The following is a 27,978-nucleotide window of genomic DNA, read 5'->3' on the forward strand; positions in this document are numbered from 1 at the left end:
TCTAAACAAAGCTTATGTAATGCCAGCATTTTCTCCGTAAGGCTCATCACAGCCTTCCCGCAACCAGGAGCATTAGACAGCTCTACGGCACTATATTTGGGGGCCATTTAGACAGAGAAATAAATTACCAAGACAAAGGTCAAAAATGTGAAAAATACAGCACTATTACAGACCATGAATTGGACATGTGTTTACAGAGTAAGAGCTGAAACAAGCAGCAGGGCATGTCTTTGTTGACCTCATCTGGGAACATGTGGGTTGGCCCCATCTGGGCCACGCACATCTCTGCGCGTGGGTATGTCTGTGAGTGATTGCAAAAGTACCAACAGAATTGATTTTGGGGTCACAAATAAATTTTGGCAAGTAGGTGAATTTGCAAATACACAATCCACGGATAATTCAGATGGACTGTACATAAGTGATAAAATTATAAAGAAAAGCCACAAAGTGGTATCATAAAACAGGAAAATGGTTGCATCACAAAATTCAGAACTGAGGGTATAAGTTGAAAGGGAGAGTCACAGGAGCGCTGGGCGTGTTCTATTTCATGACCTAAGTGAAAGCTATTATGTGCTTCACAATTATATATTATAGTTTATATTTTTCGTATATTTTCTCCAGTATGTATGTTCCACTTCATCATGTAAAACATCACATAAAAGAAAAATAATGAAGAGCCCTAAATTTCAGAAAAGTAGTTTAATACCTAACAGTAAACTGTCAACATCCCCAGCCAGTAAACAGATAGGTTAGCTCAAACTACTCACTGGTGCTAGGAGATAAACGTGAGTGATGGCCTGAGTAGAAACAAGAAAATATCTGTACTTACTTTAATGATTTTTGTTGCGTGAATAAAATTAACAGCATACAAGTTGTGCTCTTCCATCCCAGTGCCAATGGTGAGGATATTGGGGTCAAAGATGATGTCATTTGGATTAAAGCCCAGTTTATTCACAAGTAGATGGTAGGCCCGGATGCACACTCTGATTTTTGTGTCTGTTTCTGTCGCCTGGCAAGAGGGGCAAAAGATGCAATTTTAAAAAGAAAATGAAGTGTTATCTATGAAAACAGAAGCACATTTCACTTCTCGAAATGCACTTAACTATCGATGCTTAGATTTCATAGAAATCCAAATGCCAAGCAGCCTCTCAACATTTATCAAATTATCTCAGATGGTTTAAAGTCGCTTTGTGTTTTCATCCACACAACAGCTATACTGCTTCTGTAAAAATTAAACCACACACACACATACACACACACACGATAAAAACTCAAACATTACTAAGGAACGATTAACAAATAAGCATCCCTCCTGCTCTGATCTGCCTGGACTGCCATAACTCACCACCCAGGCAGCACCACCAAAGGCTTCTTTGACCTTCCAGAATCCACAAAGATTTAGGGATATGTCCCCAGCTTCTTCCCAACCCCCTAAGCACTAGCTAACTAGCGTGTGCCTTAAGCCATAAATATAAATCAGTACTGCTCTTCAAAATATGATGCTAGAAAGCAAAGAACTGACTCCAGCAAGACTCAAACTCCCAGTCGCTTCCCCCCACCCTTAGAATCAGGGCCCATTTCAAGAGTTTTATTTCGTACCATTGTCCTTTCCCCTGCCCTCGGCTCCTCTGACAGTCCTTAAACCTGCCCAGTTCATCCCTACCTTAGAGCCCTTTTACTTATTGCTGCCACTGCTCAGAACACAAAACCCTGGGACAGCGCAGTGTGCTTCATCATCACTCACTTCCCTGCCCAGACACCTCTCCCCTGTAAGGCCTTCTTGCTCTCCCTCTCCAACCAGCCCCTCTGCCATCCTGCCTGCTTCCTCCATCTTCTTCACAGCACCTCTCTTTCTAGAAACTATTTATTTGGCAACTCTTTTTTTTAAAAATCTGTTTTATTATTTATTATTAACCTGTTGAGCCAAAATACCAGTCTTGCTGTATCCCTTGAGCTGAGAGCAGTGCCTGGCCCAGAACACATGTTCAGTACGATTCACTGAATGAACACATGCTGCTTTTCACTCAAAGCCTTCTGAACTTGGTCATGGTCATGGAGACTGTCTTCACGTCACACTCTGAGTGCTTTCTTGTATAAAAAATCAAATCTGGGGGTGTCTGTGTGACTCAGTAAGTGAATCGTCTGCTTTCAGCTCAGGTTATGATCCCAGGGTCCTGGGATCGAGCCCTGCATCGGAATCCCTGCTCAGCAGGGAGATTGCTTCTCCCTCTCCCTCTGCCCCTCCCCGTGCTTGTACTCTGCCTCACTCTCTCAAATAAATAAAGTTTTTCAAATAAATAAAATTTTTAAAAAATCAAATCTGCTCTGAAGAAAAACTGAATACCTGCTATCACTAGAGTCCTTCTAAAAAAATAAGTCACATACAATTTTGAACAGATGTGCAAAATGTTGCTGAAGAGTGGCTACCACCACTGGACCATATGGTGAGTCTCCAAGCTGATTACTTTGAGGGAGGGTGGCCTTGGATAGAGGTGGACACTCAGCATGCTGAAGAATCAGGTCCTGGTCACATCCATCCTGACATCCTGAGAGAGCTCTCTAGGCAAGCACAGAGGGATAGGGACACTGCTGTAGCTCCGAATATTTAGGGCAGGTCCCACCCTCTGGAGAAAGGCCTAGTGGTACAACTATATAAAGAGCTCACTCTGACATCTAGGCTTTCAATGACTTTCCTGCTTTGGTATTTGTTGCACTGTTCTCTTCAGCCTTTAATCTCTCCCTGCTTCCTGCTGCTGGAGGGGTTAGATCTCACATCTGGCGGGTCAGTGCCCCCACAATGAAGCAGACCGAGGAGCTAGGGGAAAGGGAGACAGGAGCAGGCTCTGTGACCCCACTGCTCCACACTTTAGGGAAAGGGGCAAACTCTCATCTTAACTGAATTTTTTCAACAACTTACTCCTTCAGTTAGTGACATGGTTAAGACCAAGATGTGGGTCCAGAAGAAAGCAGTCAGGAGCAGGTCACCCAGGAAAGTCCAGCTGTGCACCAGAAGGCAGCACTGTACATGGGACAAGGAGGAGGGTCCTCACAGGACAGGAATTCTTTTACAGGTCAGAAAGGAATCACCAATTACCAGCCCCATAAGAACAGGGTCTTGTCTCACCAACCCTGTAGCACCTGCCATAGTGCCTACCACATTAACAGACACACAACTCCTGTCCGCTGGAGAAACAAAAGAACCTCAGAATGAACAGACGTTCAGGGTGCAGGACTCTGCCAGGAGCAGGTCACATCATGTCCGACTTGCCAAGGTTTCCTCTGTCATGTTCCTCGGCCAGGGTTATGAGATCAACTCATTGCTAAGGAGTGGTCATGCCTGAGGAGCTCACAGACCCAGAAGAGAGGTCCAGGAAAGAAGAGAATGGGAGCCACCTTCCTTTATTTGCTAGGGCTCTCAATTCCAGCTGCACATTATTACCTGGAGGGCTCCTTGCCTGTGTGCTAATACCTGAACCTCACCCTACACCCGTTAGATCAGGATCTTGAGAAGAGAACTGAGCAACAGTATTTTCTAGGAGTCCCCAGTGATTCTAGCATACAGCCAGGATGGGGCACCACCTTCTCAGGTCAAGCTACAAGAAAACCTCAGTGACAATACCATAAACCTTGGCTCAAGAAGGCATACATACTTTTTATGATTTTATGATTTACCCAGTTTACTCCTGAGCTGCACAAAGTTAGACGGCCATCGGTAGGGAGGTTTAGTTAAAAAATCCAACACCCAGGCTTTGCCAGAATATCACACTTGGGGAGAAAGGAGGTAAACCTCAACTAATCTTTGATTTGTTCATTAAGGTGGATATTGTGAGGACAAGAAAGAAAGGGTGGAAGACACCTAGATTCTGTAAAAATACAGCCTGACAAGCAACAGGGAAGGCACAAGACTACCTGTGGAGGCCAGCCAAGGGTTGCAAACCCCTCAGAATGCACTTAACATGGGTAGGAGGCCCACCCTGCCGCCACAAAATTCCCAAGAGTGGTGATGGGAAGAGGCATCTGTGCCACCATCTGGAGGGGAGCCATATGTCAGAAGGAAAAAAAGCCAAAGAAGCAAGAGCATGGAATGAAGACAGGGCAGATCCTGCCCATGGTGGAAGAGAAGAGTAGAATAGCTGGGGTCACTGGAAAAACAAGGCCAACCTGGAATGCCTCCTGGTTCACTCTCTACCTGATGGAGGGGAGATGGTGCCCCTGGCACAGCTCATGCTCCAAGCAGGCAACCTTGAGGCCAGGGACTCAGAATCAAGGAGAAAACAGACTAGATGTCAGACAGGGAAACGAGACTGCGAGGCAGTCTCCATACTATGCCAACAGCAGCCAGGAGAAGTGGATCTCAGCTGTGGCCCCTGGTGACACAGCAAATGAGGAAATCAAAAACCAGACTCCTCTGCACGGCATTATCGTGATCCAATGCCCACCCATGGCTTTTTATCTAGAAACCACGGGTAGAGGCTGCTTGCTAGAAAATCCTACTCTGAAGAGCCCAGGTGAAGCAGCACTATATCCTCACACAGGGCAAACGACTCCATTCAAATCTCTTTCACAAAGAGGAATGCCAGGCTTGTGCTAGGAAGCCAGGAACCTGAGCTGCGGAGAGACACCAGCTGTATGCTGTGCTGTTACTCTTGTGAGGTCAGTGAGCATCCCAGGCTCTGTGGAGATCTGGGACCAAGTGGCTTTGGAGGCCTCCTATTCCTCACATCCCTGCCATGAATTTCCACCTCCAAAGGTCATTTGGAGAAGTCACTTTCTTACAGAGAATTTAAGATCTGGAGCACTGGGCTGGCTCAGTCAGAGGAGCACACAGCTCTTGATCTCAGGGTTGTGAGTCTGAGCCCCATGCTGGGTATAGAGATTACACACATACATACATACATACATAAACAAACAAACTTAAAAAATAGTTTCAGATCTATAGTCCATCTTATATAAGGAAAGGCCCAAGAATAAATACTCAATCATGTAAGCTTAGCCAGGGAGTGGTGACCTCTCTAGAGCCACCAAAAAGGAGGCCCCTGAAATGTAGAAATATAGGTCAGATTTTCAGAGAGTCAGGGGAGAACATGTGAGGATCATCTCCTAGGTGTGGGTCAACTGCCTCCAGCAAGGTAAAAATAAAGGGAATTTTTTTTTTTAAAGATTTTATTTATTTATTCATGAGAAACACAGAGAGGAGAGAGAGAGAGAGGCAGAGACACAGGCAGAGGGAGAAGCAGGCTCCATGCAGGGAGCCTGACGTGGGACTCAATCCCAGGTCTCCAGGATCACGCCCTGGGCTGAAGGTGGCGCTAAACCGCTGAGCCACCTGGGCTGCCCAATAAAGAGAATTTTAAGAACAATTACTTCTGTTTCCTAGAACTATCTATGATACCATGGTGCATATTTTCCTGGAAAATACAAGACATTCAACTGAAACACATCAATTTATCTAAATTTAATAAATAAGGTATTACCAAATAAAAATCTAAAAACTCACTGCCAAAGGAAAGGAAAAATAATAATATTTACGAAAGGAGAAATAAGCCAATCCCACCAACAATAAAGCACCACAAAATACCTAAGAATATTCCTGAGATTTTCTATTTAAGAAAAACTACAAAACCTGATTAATTAATAGTAACCATGCTCCTGAATGACAACTTTGAATATTGCCAAGACAGCATGATATTCTAAGTTAGGATTAATTAAATTTTAATCAATAACCCAATGGAGCTTTATTTCTCCATAAGCTGGAAAATTATTTTTCAAATCATTTTAACATAGAAAAATGTGTAGAATATAATGGATGCACTTATAGAATATCAATTTTATATAGTGTGCATAGATGCAAACAAAATTGATATAGCCCATTCTATAATGTGATAATTATATTTCTAAGAAACCTTACATTATCAAAAATTATCATATAATATATATCATTTCAATTAGAAAAGGAAAATTAAATCTAGAAGTGAGTAGGAATAAAGTTATTTTCTCACAGAAATTTCAATGATAAAGGTGTTCAGGATTGTTAGAGTTAAAACAACTGGGAGCAGGGATGCTTCGGTGGCTCAGTCAGTTAAGCATCAGGCTCTTCATTTCAGCTCAGGTCTTGATCCCAAGCACAGCATCAGGTTTGTGCTCAGCAGGGAGTCTGCTTCTCCCTCTGCCTCTGCCCCTCCCCCTACTCATGATTTCTCTCTCTCTCTATCTTAAAAAAAAAAAAAAAAAGCCGGCGATCAAAACTACTGACATCAACGAAGACACAGAAATGCTTCCTTATTTGCCTTTCCTCTGGAAGTCTGGGGCCTAGTCCCCTCTGCCACAGGTGGCTCTGACTTGGCAGATTTCATTACAACATGAATCACAAAGGTCAACTGACATCGACAAACAAATGCAGCAACAAAAGCAGGTGTGAGTTACTCTGCTCTCTTCTGTTGCAACAGTGGTTTTCCATTTGAGAGAGCATCTTTCTCCTTAGAAGCAACCCTGTCATGCACACAAAGTGAATTTTGGTTCTTAACTGACTGCTACATCCAAAAGCGTGATGAGAACTCATCGACAGAAGACATGCCTTCATACCAAAATATCTGGATTACTGGTTTCTGTTGTTTTGCTCTTTGTAATTTTGCGGTTTATAACTGCTTACCACAATCCTTCAGTAAGCATATATAAGTCTACAGTCATATAGAAAAATGATCTCTTAATAGGAAAAGCAGTATTTAAAAGGAATCTTTAGGGACACCTCAGTGGCTCAGTGGTTTTCAGTTCAGGAGGTGATCCTGGGGTCCCAGAATCGAGTCCCAAATCGGGCTCCCTGCATGGAGCCTGCTTCCCCCTCTGCCTCTCTCTCTCTCTCTCTCTCTCTCTCTCATGAATAAATAAAAAAATAAAAATTAAAAAATAATAATAAATATTTAAAAAATAAAAGGAATCTTTAGTTCTTTATTTTTTTTTAATTTTTATTTATTTATGATAGTCACAGAGAGAGAGAGGCAGAGACACAGGCAGAGGGAGAAGCAGGCTCCATGCACCGGGAGCCCGACGTGGGATTCGATCCAGGGTCTCCAGGATCGCGCCCTGGGCCAAAGGCAGGCGCCAAACCGCTGCGCCACCCAGGGATCCCGGAATCTTTAGTTCTAACCACCTTAGTCTGGCAATTACTTCCCTTTACAGCATTTTCTTCCCATCATTACCAAATGTAGTTTTTACGTAGTCATATACACAGGGTCTAAATAACTTTGGGTTTTTAATTTCTTATTTATATTTTATAAGCACTGTCATCCTGCTCCATAATCTTTGTTATTAATATGTGAATACTCTGAATAATATTCCAACAGAATGACATAATCTAAGTTAGCATTTCTCTCCAGTTGGGCATTTAGGTTGTTAACTCTTTGCATATATAGTGTTCTTATGCTGTTGAATTCTTTTATTGGGATAATTTCCCAGAAATGAGATCATTAGCTCAAAGGGTAGGAACATTTTTATATTTCTTGGCAGGTATTATTGTCTTTCAAAAGGACCATCCCAATTGATGCTACGCTCTAGAATGAATAAAGCTTTCTGTTTACTATTGCTGGACCAGCACAGATCTTGATCATTTTTAAGTTTACTTTTACTTAGTATGGATAAGACACTATCTTAATATTGCTCTAATCTGCATTCTTTCATAACTAGCAAGTTAAAATTTTTTTCCCTACACTTTTTTATTTGTAGTCACATTCAAATCTAAATTGGGAAGACTTATTCTCAGAGAGGATCAAACACTATTCAAGGCTAACAGACAAAGCCTGGGGATTATACAAGACTTGGAAACACGCATCAGTCTTCAAGCTGGCAGACCGGGGATCCAAACTTGGCTCCAGCATGTCCTAGCCATTTGACCTTGGCTCACTGTAAAATGGGACCACAGCTACCCCAGGTGGTTGTTATGAGGACTGAGATACAGGGTTTCCGATTTTCAATCGGGGTATACATCACCTCTACAGCTTTAAAATTCCTGAAGCCAGATTTAAGAAACAAAACAAACTATCAAAGAAAAAAAAAGAGAGACAAAACAAGAAACAGACTTTTAACTGCAGAGCACACACTGATGGCCACCAGAGAGGTAGTAGGGAACAGTTGAAACGGGTGATGGAATTAAGGAAGCTGCCTGTGGTGATGCTCATCACCAGGCAATGCCCAGAATTGCTGAATCACTATACTGTACTCCTGAGATTAATGTAACACCGTACATTAAATATGCTGGAATTTAAATTTTAAAAAAAAATTACTGAAGCCAGATCTCACCCCAGACCAAATGAGGCAGGAACTCAAGGGGTAGAGCCCAGGAATGTATGTTTTTTTAAAAGCATCAGCAGAGACTACCATTCCCCACGGGAGTGTTTCTGCCTCACACTCCTGGTTAAGCACCACAGACACACAAAGCACAGAGCACTGGTTTCTCATTCTCACTCTCAGAGCTGACCTTGCTTCCTACTTCACAGAGAAAACAGAAGCAATTACAGACTCCCACCTGCACACGGCTCAGCCTGCCTCTGGATCCACACTCGTACTACGCCTTCTCTCCCGCAGTGGGAGTGAACTGCTACCCCCTTCACTTGCAGACTGACTGCCAACCCTCTCCACTTACAAGGTCAGGGACATAACAAACACTCCCTTTCTCTGGTACATCAATTCCTCCCTCTCTCTCTACCAGATCATTCCCATCAGCTTATCATATTATCACATGATCCATTTTCTCACACACACACACACTCCTCCTTAACCTCCTATCCATCTCTGGCTTCCACACTATTTCTGTTCCCTTTTACAGCAAAACTCCTCAAAAAAGGCTGTTTACACCTGCTGCCTCCAATTCTATTTTCTCTTGAACCCACTCCAATTGGGCTTTCATCTCCTTGGAAACAGTACAGCAAGATCATAAACTACCCCATTCCTAATCCAGTGATAAATTCTTTGTCTTATCCAACTTGATCTACCACAGCTCTTTAAAATAGCTCATCATGCCTTTCTTGAAGCTTGATCTCCTCTTGACTTCCAAGTGAACCTGTCCTCTGGTTCCTCTCCTACCAAAGAGGTTGCTCCTCCTCAAATTCTTCTAGTGATGTTGGAGTCTCCTCTTTTCCCCAGCCCTGAGCACTGCAGCTCCAAGATGCACTCCTAGGAGCTCTGCTCTATAGTCATTCCTTTGGGAATAGAGTCAGTCTCACGACTTTAAATCCTATCTATGTACAAATTATTCCCAAGTATATCCACCATATATCCATATATGTTAGATGATGTGTGTGATCTGTTTTTATTTCTTACTCTGTTTGCCCTCTAAGAATGCAAATTGCACAAGGACAGAGATTAGGTTTTATTCTCTGCTATCTCCCCATGGCTAGGCACACAAGATATATTTGAAAGAATTAAAGCCCGTATCTGCCTCCAACAAACAATACCAGATTTCTGTACCGATTTTTAAATGACCACTTAAGGTAACAACGAACAGCTCTTAGAAAGAAGAAATAAGACTAACAGAGGATTTGGAGAATATATGTAGGTGTAGAAATCTCATATCAAGCAGAGCAAAATGCTAGAGTTGAAAAAACAGGAAGGAAAAGATTAAAAAAAAAAAAAAGGCAATCTTTCCAAAACATCTAATATATGAATGCCACACATGACAAAAGATAAAATCATTCAAGAAAACTTGCTACAACTGTGACCATTTCATTTGTGAAATTTGGTTTCCCAAATGAAAGGGCCCACTAAGCACCCAATATAACTGATGGCTCATTGTCAAGTGATTTCAGAACACTGTTGACATATGAGGTCCCAGAAGCATCCAGAAAGTGGGAAAATAAATAGGTTTTGCAAAAAAGAACCAATGGTTAGAAGAGTACCAGTGGAAAAGTAAAAACACCAAATCCGTCACCACTACAAGGAGACAAGGAATATAAATGTCACAAGCAGAAAAGAGAGTTGACAGCGGTGGCCTCTGGGGGTCTGCAGGGCTGGGGGCTTCTGGTTTTCATACAGAGCCGCACAGAACTATTTGTAACTACCCATATATACATCTTAAGGAAAAATGAAATTTACATTGGAAGGTCCCCCCAAACTGAACCAGCAGTGGGAGACGACTGGATGACAACTTCACAGAAGCACTATTTGGCAGCATGTGCACAAATGCTTCCCGCGAACACACTTTGACCTCGCAGCCCCAGGATGAGGAAAACCACTGCGGGCCGGGGGTGGGGAGTAGATGGCTGAATGAGAGTTCTGACCACACTCATTCTACTAAAAAATTATAAACCATTGTAATTTCATTTACTAGTAGACTAAAGAAAACATGCAACTGGAATCTAATGCAACCATAGACGATGGAGTTATAACACAGATTTACTAAGATGGGAAGGTGCCAACATTCTGCTGAGTGGGAGTGAAGAGTTCCAGAACGGCAGGTGTAAACTCCTTTATACAAAACTTTCAATTTGGGATAACTTCTCCTCTTTTCTTAAATGGGCACACGACTTTCTCATGTTATTCAGGTTTTCAATGTTTCCTCTTCGGAGGGGCTTTATGAGACCACTTTTTCTAAAACAGCCAATTCTTCCTGACAGCAATCCCCTGGATTCTTTCACCCAAACATTTAGCAGAGTCTGATGAATGATACCAGATCTAGGCTCAAATCCTGGCACTACTGCTTGCTACCTGTGTGACAACAGTGACTCAAGAGTATGGAACACAAAAATAATAACATATATCTAACAGGGGCACCCGGATAGCTCCGTGGTTGAGCATCTAACTGTGGCTCAGAACGTGATCCCAGAGTCCTGGGATCGAGTCCCGCATCGGGCTCCCCACAGGCAGTCTGCTTCTCCCTCTGCCTATGTCTCTGCCTCTCTCTCTGTCTCCCATGAATAAATAAGTAAAACCTTAAAAAAAAAATACATATATATATATATACACACACAAACACCTAACATTTATATGTTGGGAAGAAAAGCTGATTTAATGTGGGTAGTGTGTGTGCCTGCTTAGTATGAGAAAAGGTTCATTATCAAAATGATCTCTTGTAAGTCAAACTCTCCCTCTTTGCAGTTGACATGATACTGTACATAGAAAACCCAAAAGACTCCACCCCAAGATTGCTAGAACTCATACAGCAATTTGGCAGCGTGGCAGGATACAGAATCAATGCCCAGAAATCAGTGGCATTTCTATACACTAACAATGAGACTGAAGAAAGAGAAATTAAGGAATCAGTTCCATTTACAATTGCACCCAAAAGCAAAAGATACCTAAGAATAAACCTAACCGAAGAGGTAAAGGATCTATACCCTAAAAACTACAGAACACTTCTGAAAGAAATTGAGGAAGACACAAAGAGATGGAAAAATACTCCATGCTCATGGATTGGAAGAAATAATATTGTGAAAATGCCAATGCTACCCAGGGCAATTTACACATTCAATACAATCCCTATCAAAATACCATGGACTTTCTTCAGAGAGTTGGAACAAATCATCTTAAGATTTGTGTGGAATCAGGGATCCCTGGGTGGCGCAGCAGTTTGGCGCCTGCCTTTGGCCCAGGGCGCGATCCTGGAGACCCAGGATCGAATCCCACGTCGGGCTCCCGGTGCATGGAGCCTGCTTCTCCCTCTGCCTATGTCTCTGCCTCTCTCTCTCTCTCTCTCTGTGTGTGACTATCATAAATAAATAAAAATTAAAAAAAGAAAAAAAAGATTTGTGTGGAATCAGAAAAGATCCCGAATAGCCAGGGGAATATTGAAAAAGAAAACCAGAGCCAGGGGCATCTCAATGACGGATTTCAGGTTGTACTACAAAGCTGTGGTCATCAAGACAGTGTGGTACTGGCACAAAAACAGACACATAGGTCAATAGAACAGAATAAAGAACCCAGAAATGGGCCCTCAACTCTATGGTCAACTAATATTCGACAAAGCAGGAAAGATTATCCACTGGAAAAAGGACAGTCTCTTCAATAAATGGTACCGGGAAAACTGAACAGTCACATGCAGAAGAATGAAACTAGACCATTCTCTTACACCAGACACAAAGATAAACTCAAAATGGATGAAAGATCTAAATATAAGACAAGAATCTATCAAAAATCCTAGAGGAGAACATAGGCAACACCCTTTCTGAACTTGGCTGGGGCCAAGTTGAACTACTGGGACTTCATCAAGATAAAATGCTTCTGCACAGCAAAAGAAACAGTCAACAAAACTAAAAGACAACCTACAGAATGGGAGAAGATATTTGCAAATGACATCTCAGATAAAGGGCTAGTATCCAAGATCTATAAAGAACTTATTAAACTCAACACCAAAAAAAACAAACAATCCAATCGTGAAATGGGCAGATCACATGAACAGAAATCTCACAGAGGAAGACATAGACATGGCCAACAAGCACATGAGAAAATGCTCCGCATCACTGGCCATCAGGGAAATGCAAATCAAAACCACAATGAGATACCACCTCACACCAGCGAGAATGGGGAAAATTAACACAGTAGGAAACCACAAATGTTAGAGAGGATGCGGAGAAAGGGGAACCCACTTGCACTGTTGGTGGGAATGTGAACTGGTGCAGCCACTCTGGAAAACTGTGTGGAGGTTCCTCAAAGAGTTAATAAAAGAACTGCCCTACGACCCAGCAATTGCACTGTTGGGGATTTACCCCAAAGATACAGATGCAATAAAACGCCGGGACACCTGCACCCCAATGTTTCTAGCAGCAATGTCCACAATAGCCAAACTGTGGAAGGAGCCTCGGTGTCCATCGAAAGATGAATGGATAAAGAAGATGTGGTTTATGTATACAATGGAATATTACTCAGCCTTTAGAAACGACAAATACCGACCATTTGCTTCAACGTGGATGGAACTGGAGGGTATTAAGCTGAGTGAAGTAAGTCAATCGGAGAAGGACAAACATTATATGGTCTCATTCATTTGGGGAATAATGAAAAATAGTGAAAAGGAATAAAGGGGAAAGGAGAGAAAATGAGTGGGAAATATCAGAGAGGGTGACGGAACATGAGAGACTCCTAATTCTGGGAAACGAACAAGGGGTCGTGGAAAGGGTCGTGGGTGGGGGGTTGGGGTGACTGGGTGACGGGATGAACCCTGGATGTTAGGCTATATGTTGGCAAATCGAACTCCAATAAAAAAATATACAAAAAAAGTTATCTCTTCTGCACCCTTTTGGATTATTTGAATTTTTCTCCTGATGAAACTATCTTTTGTACAAATACAATAACCCTTTAGTAAAAACAATTTTATTTTAAAAATACACAAAGCAGAGAAAGAAAACGGACATAAAATACCACCACTTGTCAATTATATAAAATAAAAGTCAGTATGTCCCATCTGAAACCATCCTTACCCTCTAGTTAACTAGCTTTCTTTCTCTGCTTATACAGACACACATACATCCATATAAACCTTTATTAAATAAAGTCAGGATCATGTCACCTGGTTTTTTTCCCCCCATTTTTCAATATATTATAGACATGATTCCATCACCTCATTCTCTTTACCTGGTACAGTGTATTCTGGTGGCATGTAGCAAGATTTAAGCATTCCCCTATTAATGGACTTTCAGAGTGTTTTCCATTTTGTGCTACCACAGTGCTACAATGAGTGATACCCTACATATCAGCCATTACGAGATTCCCAAAGAGGGCTGAATCATAAGGGATGGAGGTTTTATCATTGTTTTTAAAAAAATATTGAATAGACACAAAAACAGTTATAAAAGTCATGCAAAAGGGTCCCTGGCTCAGTGGGTTAAGTGTCCAACTCTTGGTTTCAGCTTAGTTCATGATCTCAGGGTCCTCAGATCAGGTCCAAGTAGGGCTCTGCACTTAGCAGGGAGTCTGCTTCTCCCTTTCCCACTGCCCCTCCCCTCACTGCATTTTTCTCTTCAAAATAAATAAATAAATCTTTAAAAAAAATAAAGTGACAATACAATATAGTCACCACACACCCATCACTCAGTTGAACTATCATTATGTTTGAAGCTTCCCATTGCCCCTCTGTGATTCCATGGCAGAGACATTATAGGAGGTGCCATTTGTCAACCTTTTACTTCTCTCTTTGATAAAAGAAAGAAATATCTCACTAATACTTCCTTTTCCATATCTTTAATTATTATAAAATAGAGTATCTTCTCATAGGTTTATTGGCTATTTGTATTTCTTCTTCCATAAACTGCTTATTCATTTCCTTTGTTTAGTCTCCTTTTGGATTGATTTGGGTGTTTTATTTTCTGATTTGAGGAAATGCTGCATATTGGGGATATTAACCCACTGCTACTACTCATGCTGCAGACAGTACCACATCCTTCACCATAGAAAGTGTTATGTCTCCATGCAGATGGCTCTATTAATTCTCCTTCTGGCTTCCCAAGTTTAGATGACTATTTTGCCCATATACTCTTCAGAATTTTGTTTTATACACTTAGACTGTTAACTCACATAGACCTTATTTTAGCATATGGTGGGAAATAGGGCTCTATTTTATTTTTTTCCAAATGCACAGCCAGTCATTCTCATAGAATTTACTGAATAATTCCTTTCTCTATAAAGACTTCATTATGCATCTAATTTTGACATGCATATATAAATACAAGTATCTGTACATGTGTATGACCTGTGTGTGTGTGTGTGTGTGTGTGGACACATATGGCACTTGTGGTGTTTACACGGCTGTTGTGGAGTCTGTTCTCTTCCATCATGCTGTCTAGACTGTGCAATGCCATAGAGTGAGGTCAAAAGAAATCACTCACCTGCCCTTCTTCATCAAAAGCCATGACCACCACAGCAGCTCCAAACTTCTTAATCTTCCTAGCCTTCTCCAAGAAGTCATCCTCTCCCTCCTTCAGACTAATGCTGTTGACAATGCATTTTCCCTGGCAGCACTTCAAGCCAGCTTCAATCACAGCAAAATTGGAAGAGTCAATGCACAGGGGCACCTAAGATCAGAAGGGCAGGAAAAATTCACGGAAGATTTACAAGTCACCACCCTCCCCAAGAGTCCTTATTTATTTCTTATTTAGGGAAACAATACACAAGAGTAGTGAGGCAGAAAAAGGACTTTAATGTATTTGTTCTTAAAGCCCAAAATACTTGGGAGTAATTCCAGTCTCACATGCATGAGAGAGAAGTTGACAAATCAAAGATCGCAGCTAAACACCGGAATGAAATCAGATGTCAGTTCACAGTGTCATCACCAGTTTGCACCTTCAAATGCCTAAACCTCAAACAGGATTCAGATATCCCTGATCTGACTCTGGGATTAGTGTTTAGCCTCACATCCCCAGGAACAGCTCTCCAGCCAATTATTCAAATTCAATCTTGGGCTCCTGGGTGACTTCCTGGTTGGGCATCTGCCCAAGTAATGATCCCATAGTCCTGGGATCGAGTCCTGCATCAGGTTCCCCGCAAGGAGACTGCTTCTCACTGGGCCTCTGTCTCTGCCTCTCTCCGTGTGTCTCTCATGAACAAATAAATAAAATCTTAAAAAAAAAAAATTCAACCTTCCCTTTAGAAAATCAAATTCCTAACTGGAAAAAGCAAACAAAAAAAAGTTTTACTCCTAGGAAGGAAAAATGTAATATTTAATAAATGCATAGAACTACAATAAAGGACAAAACTGGAATGCACAGAGAGGGTAGGTTTATTTCTCACAGTCTCCATGCATTCATGGCTCTATTCTAGGAAAGGTGAAAGTTAAGGGTTTCAAGGCAAGACTAGAGTCAAGCAAAGAAATGAAACAGGGCCGCTGATCTAAGCTCCATTACTGCACCCACTCAATAAGTATACAACTAAGGGACAACTACACTGGGCCCCGTGCTAGACCTAGGGGCAGTGACAGAGTAGGCGGCTCCCTGGCTTCCCCAAGCTTTCTGGAAGTAAGTGATTTAACAAATAACAACATGAAGCGTGGGTAAGGCGAGGGCATGAGAGGGACAAAGCTGCTATGAAAGCCTGTTTCAGGGCAGCAGACCCCCCCACATAGGCACAGGGAGAGCCAGGCAGGAGAAGTCAAGGAAAGGAAATAAGTCAATAAGGAAAGGACAAACATTATATGGTCTCATTCATTTGGGGAATATAAATAATAGTAAAAGGGAATAGAAGGGAAGGGAGAAGAAATGGGTAGGAAATATCAGAAAGGGAGACAGAACATAAAGACTCCTAACTCTGGGAAACGAACTAGGGGTGGTGTAAGGGGAGGAGGGCAGGGGGTGGGTATGAATGGGTGACGGGCACTGAGGGGGGCACTTGACGGGATGAGCACTGGGTGTTATTCTGTATGTTGGCAAATTGAACACCAATAAAAAATAAATTTATTATTTAAAAAAAAAAAAAAGGAAAGGTTCCCAGGTTTCCAGGGCCCCTGGGGCCTTCCTACGGCCATGCCTCCAAAGGGGAGAGAGCACAATGGAATGCGGGATCCAGCGATTCTACCCTTTCTAACCATGCTGGGTTTCCTACGTTTGCTAGAAAAAGGATCGGGTACCAGTGACAACACCTGACCAATGTTTTGGAGTCCCAGCTCTGCTGGTGAAAATGGGCTAGTCCCACCTTTTATGCTTGACTCCAGCTGTTCATACTTTGATCTCAAATAAATTTTGGTAGTAGGTCCAATCCAGGAAAGATACAGAAAAAAAATTACTGGAGCAGTCATAACAGTAATTAATTAATAATATCTTGTTATACAAGGCTGTTCATAGTTGAGGCACTTTTATCTTCACAGTGTGAGTCAGACACAGCAGGTATGACAGCTCCCACTTCAGGGCAGAGGAAGGAAACAGGCCAATAGTCAGCCAAATTGTCCAGGACCAGAAGAGTCTCCGACTTCTAGCACAGCCCCCTTCCCACTGCTGAACAACTGCTCTCCCTCTGATTCCGGCAGACTCAGAACAAGTCCTTTGGCTTCTCTGCACCTTAAATTCTCAAAATACTTACTCCCAAAGGAGAGATGAGGCTTTTTACTGAGGAGTTTTAAGACACAAATGAAAGATGGGTTCATGTTTTCTAGTGCTTACCACAAGACATCTAACATAAGCATCTGCTGAAGGCCTAATGAAAACCTGACAGCCCCATCTCTCAAAGCATGAGGAAGTTTCTTTAAAAAAGAACTTTACAGCAAAGGGAGAAGCAGGCTCCGAGCAGGGAGCTCGACATGGGACTCGACCCTGGGTCCCCAGGATCATACCCTGGGCTGAAGGCGGCGCTAAACCACTGAGCCGTCTGGGCTGCCTGAAGTAAAAGTTTTTAATGATTTTAGAATCCATCTAAAAAACTTGTTTCAAAAACTAGACGCAAAAATTAACTTTCATCTTTTAAAGAACAAATGCAAAGCTGACATATACTATTTCGATTAAATCTTGTTTTATAGTCTTGTTTTTACCCTGATAAGCCATGGAAGGTCTCTTCCTCCCGCAATAAGGAAGAACTGCCTGAGCGCTCCTACACTAGGAATGGACCAATGCCCTAGTAGGAAAGGGCCAGTGTATCCTTCAGAGACGTGGGAAGCAGGTTCTTCGTCTGGCTAGACACCAGAGGAAACCATTCTTGTAAGCAATTCCAGAAGCTGAGCTGAAGTCACAGCTCTCTCTAGTTTATATTGGAAGGCTAACATTAAGGGAGAAAGTGGTGGTCAGAAACCATTGGGCTTTCACAGTAGGAAAGCATGAGATGACAGATCCCTGGGACAAGTGACAAAGTTGAAGGAGTGACAGATGAGGTCATGTAAACAACCTTGGCAATGTCAGGCTCCGAAGCGATAAAGTTGCAAAATTTGGTCATGGCACTCGGACCATCAAGCATGCCATCATCCATGTTGATATCCAACACCTGCGCTCCCATTTCCACCTGTGCTTTGGCAACACTCAGTGCTTCCTGAGGAAAGAATGCCAGAGGAGGCAGTGTTAGGAGAAGGTGACTCAAGAGAAGGTCAGCAAAAGTCATCCTCACCTCCCCAGCAGTCCTTTCAAATCAGACTGGACTAACCAGCCTTCCCAAGTCCAGGCCTGCTCTCTGCCCAACAATCATTGCAGACTGACAACTGGCCTTTCTTCCACATCTCCTCCCTCCCTCACAATCCACCAAGGCTCTGTTTGCCTGCTGTAAAGAAGCTAAACTCCCCAGCCTGGTGTTCAAAGGCCCTCTGTGACCTGGCCTTGTCTCCTGCCCTTCTGGTTCCCTCCACCTGGCCGTGTCTGTTTCCACTTCAGGGTCACAGATCACATTGTCCCCTCTGCTTGGAATACAGTCCCCTTCCCTTCTATACTGTGTACAACCCAGCTCAGGCCCCATCTCCTCCAAAAAAAGTCCTCATAGAAACCATCCAAAACTTCTGTGACTCTTCAGTGTTTGCCAAGACATGCAAAGTGTGTTGCAGGCTATTGGTAAAAGTTGCATTAAATAGGAGTTAAATAAAATCCAGCAGGTTTTTAAACTGGAAGGCTTTTCAAATCCTTTCATACACTGTTACACACTGTAAATATCCAAGAACAGAATACACAGCATTCCCCACTTATGACCACTGAAGGAATACCTTATAGGATCACTGTTCCAGAGAACATAGTTTGGGTGGGAAACACTGCTTATTCCAAAATGACTGCTGCCTCTGAAATATCTGTAACAACTGTGATCATTACATCATCATGGTTTATTAGATCATCATATCCTTGTGATTTCATGTGTTGGCTTATTCCTCAAAATAGAGTGTAGGTGTTTGGAACTGTGGAAAGGTCTTACATTTCCCCTGCTCTCCTTTGGACAGTACTGGGCAAAATATACATGTTCCACGATGCTTTCCAACTAACTGATAAAACAGAGGTTATTTTAGGTCTTCACTGTACACTTCGTAATGTAATAAAACAAATAAGGATAAAATGAATAGCAATGTCCGATGTTGTCCTAATTTTTCCTTAACTTAAGAAAACCACATGGACATCTTAAGCAATCGTGATAGAGCAGGGCTGAGACCCTCTAGCAGATGCCACAAGGAAACACCGTTCATAATGACCCAAGGTTACACAGGAAAAAGCTCATAATACACTTCAGCACATCAAACAATGTTTTTCAGTTATCAGCAATGTGTTAAATATTATAAAAAATGAAAAGCATGCATCCCAATCCATGTCCTTGAAGGGCTCACATCTAGCTGGGGGCACATGACAAAGTCAGGCAATAGCTAGCAGCGCTGCCATATGTGATGTGAGTCAAGGGCAAGATGGCCTACACAATAGGAAAGGGTCTGTCTCTGCAGACTGAAATGGAGGAAGCCACCTCAGAGCGACAGTCTGCAGGCACGGGAGGATGCAGAGAGACAGCCAGCAACCTGGTGAGACCAGAGATCGAAAGAGCTGGAAAGCAGAGATGCCAACATCGACCTTTGTAGGCCAGAAAAGTCACAGAGTAAAAACTTGCAGGTCCAACCTTCCCAAATGGGCTCACTAGGAGGAAGTTATTTGTACAAGGTGAGCAAAAATCAGCACTGGAGCTTCCTCCAAAGTCAGTTCCCTTTCCACCAAACCACAAACCTAGAGGGATCACTAACTCAAGGAAAACTATAATGAAATGAGGAGTCGCCCCTAACAACCTCCTGCCAGATTCCACTGTCTCCCCTTCCTGTGTCCCCTGCAGAGTCAACTTGGGGTCCATCATGTCCTTGCTGTGAAACAACAGGAGAATAGCTTACCTTCCCCCACATGTACATCCATAAAATGGGTGCAGTGATGGTTAACTGCCTCACAGGCCTGTGAAGACTCAGTGAGTAATGATGCCTCATGCCTCATGCTGTGACCAGCACACAGTGAGACCTTACTAAAGGCTAGATAGAGGGGCACCTGTGTGGCTCAGTGGTTGAGCATCTGTCTTTGACTCAGGTCATGATCCCAGAGTCCTGCGACTGAGTCCCACATCAGGCTCCCTCCCTCCGCCTATGTCTCCGCTACTCTTTCTGTGTCTCTCAAGAATGAATAAATAAATAAAATCTTCTAAAAAAATTAAAAAATAAAGGCTAGATATTATTCCCATCCACTTTCATCTTCCTAAAATGCCCTCTGTTCACAGTATCAAATCTATCAAATCTGACAGCTCAAAGGGACACCACAGAATGACCATAAGAATCAAAATGTAAATAGAAATATGGCCATTTGAAGCAGGCTATGTAACTACGAAGGGTCATCAGGATTTCAGAGGAGAATAAACATGAAAAGAGGGCATGAGTGCAGAAGCAAGCCTCCTGGAATGTGCGGATGATGGATTGGGATGGGTGTCTAAGTGGAGAGAAATGAATGCTGCCCTAAAGAGTCTGGATTTTATCCCATCTGCAAAAAAATTGTGACCCTATGAAAGCTTCTGATCTGGGGAAGACAGTGACAAAAGCACATGATGGCAGCAAGCAGCAGTAGGAATGCAGGGAAGAGGATGGACGGGATCTGGCAAGAGCCAGCAGACCAGCTAACCGGGTGCCTTTGAGGGCTACCGAGGAGTAGGAACTAATAAGTCCATAAAGGATAAAAAAAAAGGGGTCCTTTCTTTGTGATTAAAATCAAGTCTGCTTTGATCCTGGTTTCTGGAAAACCTATTTCCTAAAGATTGTGAGACTTCAAGTGACAGTTGATGCCAAAATAAATCATCATGAAAGCCCAGACTAAATTCCTCCAACCTTAACTTCCTATTTTAATAAGGAAAAAAAAACGTATCTGGCTATTTAGGGTGGCCTCTATTGGGATTAGATTTTGCTCACCCACAGAGTGACCAAGCTTAAAACTACTATGGCTAAACCGTCATGTAAGCTTTCAAAGGCAGGGGTCTAGTCCATCTTCTCTGTGTGCTTGCTTATTTTAGTCTACAGCTAGCAGAATGAAGACCACCACACTAGTCAGTTGTTAGATGTGGTCATGAGGAAGTGAGTAGGAATTCCCCTGGCTTCCCCTTCCCCTGAAGGGATTTGTGAGAAGCCAAAATGAAGAGTGTTCTCGAATTTTTAAACTCAGTTCACAGTTACTGAAAGAGCCAGACTCTGGATCCCTCCCACCTCACCCCACTTCAGATTCCAGATGCAGTTCCTTTTGACAAATAATAATAGCAGCTTCAGTTTTCCGAGGGTGATCATCCTCCCACCTGCCCATTCTCTTTTTAATCCCCAGGAGCTCTGCTCAGAACACTCTCGAAGGCAGAGCTGTTTCATTTACATGCTGTCTAGCCAAGAACATGGCAGATGCCTCAAGGGTCCTAACGAGATGCTCACTTCATAGTTTCCTGCCATGACGAGTTTAGCAAACTTCCTGGATCCTGCCACGTTACAGCGCTCTCCAATGTTAACAAAGTTGGTGTACGGTCCAATCCTGAAGGGTTCTAGACCTTAAAAGGAGAAGCATTTTGAAAATTTCCTGAAAATTCATATGATGACATTAGACAGAAAGAAATCAAATGCTTTCATGAGAAAGAAAAGACATTTCAGTCGCCCAGCCCACATGACTAGACAGGATGCCTGATGTAGGATTAGGACCATGGTCTTCTCCAGGGATCTAAACACAACAAAGGCTATATGTCACAGCTACATTTACAGCCAGAACTCCCAAAAGAAGTATTTTAGGAATTTAGATTCAAAATTTTTCTAAAGAACTGCATCATTCCAGCTCGGAGAAACAAGAAAAAATTATCGTCATATCTCTATTTAACCAAGACTGTGGGGCAAAAGCCATGAAGTTAGAATCAGAAAGATTGCTCCACAGTGGTCCACTCAGACATCAGCTTGAAGCCAGGGGGAGCAGGCTTTCATAATCTCCCCAGCAATGCATTTAGAGCTTTACCTTATGTCTTTGATGGAGAGGCCAAGAATCCATAACCAGAAAGGACAAATGGGGTCACAAGGAAGGACCCAGCTGAACCCTGGGAGACAGAAGTTGCCATGGCACACACCATGCATGAGCTGAGTGGATGCTGGGAAAAGCAGGGCTCTCTGCACCCCTTTCCTTATTTGCAAAGGGGACATAACATCTCCCCTGTTACAAGCCAGTTGGGGGGCAAACACCAGCTTTATAATTATGAACACATTAACAGAGATAAAAAGCAATATGTAAAGTATCACTACAGAAACAGCCTGTAACTGTTTTCGTTCTACTCATTATATTTAAAGTATGAGGAGAGGGAATCTTGCAGGGCAGGTTACAAGCAGGATCTAGGGACGGCCAGCCTCAGGTTCAAAGCCTCGTATGGCTATCTCAGTGCACAATCCAGGGCTTTCTTTCATCATCTCTGACCATATAAAAGACAGACATGAAAGGATGTTTTTTTGTACTTTTTTCATACTCATAACACTATTGTAAAAATGAGACTAGAGAACACTGATAAGCATATAATTAGCACAGCAATCATAGCTATTGTTGTCAATAAAACAAAACGGCTTTGGAGTCCTTTGCCAAAGTATTGGTTGAGGATGTACAAAATATCGGGGAGAGGAAAATAATGAATATAAGATGAGGAATTATGAAAGTATCCCAGATTGCTTAACAGACTGGGGAGACCATCACTTTCCTGTTCTGTCCTGTGATTTCTTCCCATTGGTAGTGACCCTCCATGTGAGCCTGAGGGCGTCCCCGATCCTTAGTCAGACCCTGGGGTTTGCGGGGCCAGCAACACATAAATACTGAAGAGGTCCCACTTCATCACTCTATGAGCACCACATACAAAGTGCTTCTCATCTGTTATAAATGCCAAGTATCTGATATAAAAACTACATTTTTTTTCTTAAGTGTGCTATCTATAAAAGAACAATTTAAGAGTATGTTTGATGTCATTCTTTTAAAATCTGATTGAAGGTGATTTTTAAAGCTATTAGAAACAGCACATGAAAGTCAAACCAGAAGAGGATTCTTTTATTCTTACATATAAATTCTTTTTAAAAATCCTATCTAGGGGCACCTGGGTGGCTCAATCGGTTAAGTGTCTGCTTTTGGCTCAGGTCACAATCCTGGGTCCTGGGATGGAGTCCCAAATCAGGCTCCCTGCTGGGAGCCTGCTTCTCCCTCTCCCTCTGCCCCTTCCCCCTGCTTGTGCTCACTCGCTCTCTCAAATCAATAAGTAAAATCTTAATTGAAAAAATTAAAATATGGGGATGACTGGATGGCTCAGTGGTTGAGCGTCTGCCTTTGGTTCAGGGCGTGATCCCAGGGTCCTGGGATCAAGTCCCACGTCAGGCTCCTTTCAGGGAGCCTACTTCTCCCTCTGCCTGTGTCTCTGCCTCTCTCTCTGTGTTTCTCATGAATAAATAAAATTTTTTAAAAATAAATAAATAAAAATCATACCTAAATGGTTCTCTTCTTGTTTCAACTGTGGCAATGGCTATTTTTTTTTATTTTTTAAATATTTTATTTATTCATTCATGAGAGACACAGAGAGAGGCAGACCCAGGCAGAGGGAGAAGCAGGCTCCCTGCAGGGAGCTGATGTAGGACTTGATCCTAGGACCCTGGGATTACGCCCTGAGCCAAAGGCAGATGCTCAACTGCTGAGCCACCCAGGAGTCCCAAAGGCTGACTACTTACACTGTTAGCCCTTGACTAAAGTCAGTCCATAGTTTTAAGATCCGAGGATGAAATATACTATCCTACCACACCTCTCTCTGACAAAAGCCACTTTCTGGGGTAAGGGATGTGTTATCACTCCCTAAATCTCACTTCCTTTAGTCTCATTCTATTTTCTGGAGAATAAAACGAAAACAAGTAAGACTGAAGAGGATTTTTAACCCTATTCCACACTCACTCACTGGGATGAATTCAATGAAATAAATTCTGAATGAGAGAAGGAGGTGTTCCTTTTACTGATCCTTGTATTTTATTTCAATTTTCTTGAAGGAACATAAGGAACAAAAATATTTCAATTCAGAGAAATATTAAATTCTAAATTATCAGGGTGCATAATTTCCCATGTGTGCTATTTGTAGGTTTTCTAAGGGTCTGTTTATATACATATAATTTTTTATTGTTTTGCTTAAAAATACTACCTCAGAATATATCATTGAAATATTATGGGGAAAACATAAAATTTAAAGCTATTTTTCTAATGGTTGGCATGTTCCTTTTATTATTTTTTAATTTTTTCCTTTTATTTTTTTTTAATTTTTGTTTTTATTTTTTTATTAGTTCTATTTTATTACTTCTATTACTGTTCCTTATTGGAACATCAAAGCACCAAACATAATAGTCAATATCACACCTATTTGTCAAGTCTTGAATAAGTGGCAAATCTAAGATTGAGACAATATTTTTGAAGCAAGTACGATTTTCTACAAAGAGGCTGCCATCATTACAAACCATAGAGCCCTGGCAGTCTGGAATTTTCAATAACCAATAGCAAGTCTGATGATTAAAATGGTTAGCTTGTGGCCAAAAGTATGTTTTCAGAGCAGTGTCTAATAGAGCTGGGGCCGTATGAGTTCTAAATCTAAGCGAAGGCACTGCCTGGGCAAATCACCTGTGTACATTTCCCACACCTCATCTCCACCAGAATTCATTTAAATGTAAGAAAAACATGTACACTTCTTTGACCTAAGAAACAAAATTGCTTGGCACACACGTCACCACCACTTAGAATAACATACGAAATTAACCCACAAATGGTTTCTGAAATCATAAAAATCATATCTTTATCACTTACCAGATAGTAACATATGCTCCTCAAAAACAGTGGCTGGTGGAACTCTAGGCTTACAGTTTTTCACAGCTTTAGCAATCTCCCTAAGTTAAAAGAGAAAACACGACATCCGTTAATTCAGAATAAAATAAATTTAATTAAACTAACCTCCAGCTATGAAATTAAATTTATTTAACATAAGTATGCACATAATTATATACCTAATTCCAAATGTGCAGCAACAGTTATGCCTTTCGGTTTCCTCAGCAATGTAGAAAATGAACGTGTAAACTTTAACTTTTTTGTATTTTCCCAGTCTGGTGTGTACTCACTGCACCACTTTTTGCCCTCAGAGATATAAACCAAGGTACCTGACGGTTTACACAAATGCAAACAGCAAATCTCCTCCTATCTTTCCCAAGCCCATGAATTTCCTTTACTCCCTGAAATATGTGCTTGCTTCTTAGTGGCTTAAAAGGAAAAAAAGGCCTCATCATTGAGAAGGAGGAGCATATGGGAGAGGAGGTACCAGGAACAGAGGCCTGTATCTTTAGGTCTGTTTTCCCAAACACAGAAAGCACATAGTAGGGTGGGTACAGAGTAATAAATCACTAAGGTCATTACTCTTAAAAATTTGCATTGATAATGCATGTACTTCTTTTTTTATTTATTTATTCATGACAAACACATAAAGAGGCAGAGACATAGGCAAAATGAGAAGCAGGCTCCATGCAGGGAGCCCGATGAGGGAGTCAATCCCGGGACTCTGGGATCACACCCTGAGCCAAAGACAGACGCTCAACCACTGAGCCACCCAGGTGTCCCATTTTATGCATATACTTTTTAACCTTATTGGCTGTAGTTAATTAGGTCTTTGATCAACCTGGAAAATTCTGGCTCCTCCACTAATTTATCAGAGCCAGTATGAACTCCACTCTGCTGCCCCCTAGATTGGCATGCAGATGCCGAAAGCAAAAGCAGCAAACACAAACACAAACACACAACACACACACACACACACACAGGCAGACAAATACCTTAGGTAAATAGATAACAGATAAGACATATATATACCTGCATGTAGATAAACCCATACAAAGAAACACAAATACACCGGTATTTTTAAAACAACTTTTTAAAAAGAAGAAGATAATCTTATAAACAAAAGGAGATTCAAAGATAAGCTACATTCAATTATTGACAGCTTTTAGATATTATTTGGGGTGCCTGGGGGGCTCGGTCAATTAAGTGCCTGACCTTCAGCTCAGGTCATTATACCAGGGTCCTGGGATTGAGCCCTGCAAAGGCTATCTGCTCAGTGGGGAGTCTGCTTCCCCCTCTCCCTCTGCCACTCACTTGTGTGCTTGTTCTCTTTCTCTCTCTCAAATGAATAAATAAAATCTTTTTTTTATGCATTTTTTTTTTTAGATTTTTATTTATTTACTCATGAGAGAGAGAGAGAGCGAGAGAGCGGTAGAGACACAGGCAGAGGGAGAAGCAGGCACCATGCAGGGAGCCTGATGTGGGACTCGATCCCGGGTCTCCAGGATCAGGCCCTGGATGAAGGCAGCGCTAAACCGCTGAGCCACCCAGGCTGCCCAATAAAATCTTTTTTAAAAAAAGATATATTTAAAAATTACATAGGCTCTTAAGAGAGCCCATCAGAAACCAACAAAAACATTGAAATGTTAGGTAATTAATTCAGAAACAGTGGACATATCGCATGCATGAAAACAGACTCCGAACACTGAGATGACTGGCTCAAAATATGATCATCAATCTCTGTAGAAAAAAACAAACTACATTAGAAACGACAAATACCCACCATTTGCTTCGACATGGATGGAACTGGAGGGTATTATGCTGAGTGAAATAAGTCAATCGGAGAAGGACAAACATTATATGGTCTCATACATTTGGGGAATATAAAAAATAGCAGAAGGGGAAAAAATAGTAGAAGGGAATAAAGGGGAAAGGAGAAAAAATGAGTGGGATTTATCAGTAAGGGAGACAGAACATGAGAGACTCCTAACTCTGGGAAATGAACACAGGGTGGTGGAAAGGGAGCTGGGCGGGGGGTGGGGGTGACTGGGTGACGAGCACTGAGGGGGGCACTTGATGGGATGAGCACTGGGTGTTATGCTATATGTTGGCAAATTGAACTCCAATTAAAAATAAAAAAAGAAAAAAAAACTACAAATAGTCCTAAACTATACTCTATTCCACTGGACTGTAACACTCTTATAAGCCACAAAATGGCAAGGATCTGGACACACCCTTTACCAGGCTCTTCTTCCACATCCCTGGGCTTTATATGTTTTATACGAAGCCATTGCTTAATCCAATGACTGTGTGACTTCTCTTGACCTTAAGGGGCTTGGCTGTCTTAACCGTCTTTTCCTTCCACGAGAGAACTAATGGAGACGTGTATTTTTCACAATATAAAGGTATCTGAGTTTGCTGGGGCTGCCAAGATAAAATACCACAGGCTGAGTAGCTTAAACAGCAGGAATTTCTCAAGGTTTAGAAGCTAGAAGTCTGAGACAGAGGTTTTGGCAGAGCTGGTCTCCTCCCAGGCTTCTCCACCTTGTAGCCAGCTATCTTCTCCCTGTATGTTCACTCTGTTCCTTCCTCTATGTATCTGTGCCATAATCTCTTCTTTTTTAAAATCTTACTTAAATGTAATTTATTAACATATAATGTATTATTGGTTTCAGAGGTAGAGGTCAGTGACTCATCAGTCTTATATAACACCCGGGGTTCATTACATTATATCACATGCCATCCTAATGTCTTCTTCAAAAGACACCAGTTATATTGGATTACGGTCCACCTATAGAATCTCATTTTACCTTTATTATCTCTTTAAAACCCTATCCCCAAATACAGTCACACTCAAAGGAACTAGGAGGTTGGGACTTCAACACACGAATGTTGGTGGGTGAAGGACACCGTTCATCTTGTAAGAAAAGATAAAATATTTAGAAGTGATTATTACCTGATATGATCTGGTGACGTACCACAGCAACCACCAACTATATTGACCAAGCCATCCATAGCAAAGTCCTGCATTTGGGGGGGAAAAAAAAGAGTTTCACAGAGTCCCTATGAATTCTATTTTTTTTAAAGATTTTATTTATTTGAGAAAGAGAGAGAGAGAGAGAACAAGTGGCAGGGAGTGGGGGCAGGGGGCAGGCAGAGGGAGAGGGAGAAGCAGACTCCCCACTGAGCAGGGAGCCTGATGCAGGGCTCAATCCCAGGAGCCTGAGATTATGACCTGATCCAAAGGTAGACGCTTAACAGACTG

The 27,978-nt window shown here is 42.0% G+C and overlaps 1 protein-coding gene across 7 annotated transcripts in view; it reads right to left on the reverse strand.

The window, feature by feature from the left end:
- Nucleotides 1-27,978, reverse strand: part of MTR (5-methyltetrahydrofolate-homocysteine methyltransferase) — a 107,630-nt gene that overhangs the window by 46,890 nt on the left and 32,762 nt on the right. For 6 of the 7 annotated variants that reach the window (XM_072822975.1, XM_072822980.1, XM_072822974.1 and 3 more), the window contains 6 exons: nucleotides 27,670-27,737; nucleotides 24,696-24,775; nucleotides 21,287-21,399; nucleotides 17,782-17,922; nucleotides 14,805-14,990; nucleotides 830-1,009 (listed from right to left, as the gene is read on the reverse strand). In XM_072822975.1, coding sequence (XP_072679076.1) covers nucleotides 830-1,009; nucleotides 14,805-14,990; nucleotides 17,782-17,922; nucleotides 21,287-21,399; nucleotides 24,696-24,775; nucleotides 27,670-27,737 — 768 coding nt within the window. The remainder of the gene's footprint in view (nucleotides 1-829; nucleotides 1,010-14,804; nucleotides 14,991-17,781; nucleotides 17,923-21,286; nucleotides 21,400-24,695; nucleotides 24,776-27,669; nucleotides 27,738-27,978) is intronic. The other variant, XM_072822981.1, reaches the window with a different exon arrangement.

The sequence above is a fragment of the Canis lupus genome, chromosome 4, assembly GCF_048164855.1.
Source record: "Canis lupus baileyi chromosome 4, mCanLup2.hap1, whole genome shotgun sequence".
Lineage (NCBI taxonomy): Eukaryota > Metazoa > Chordata > Mammalia > Carnivora > Canidae > Canis > Canis lupus.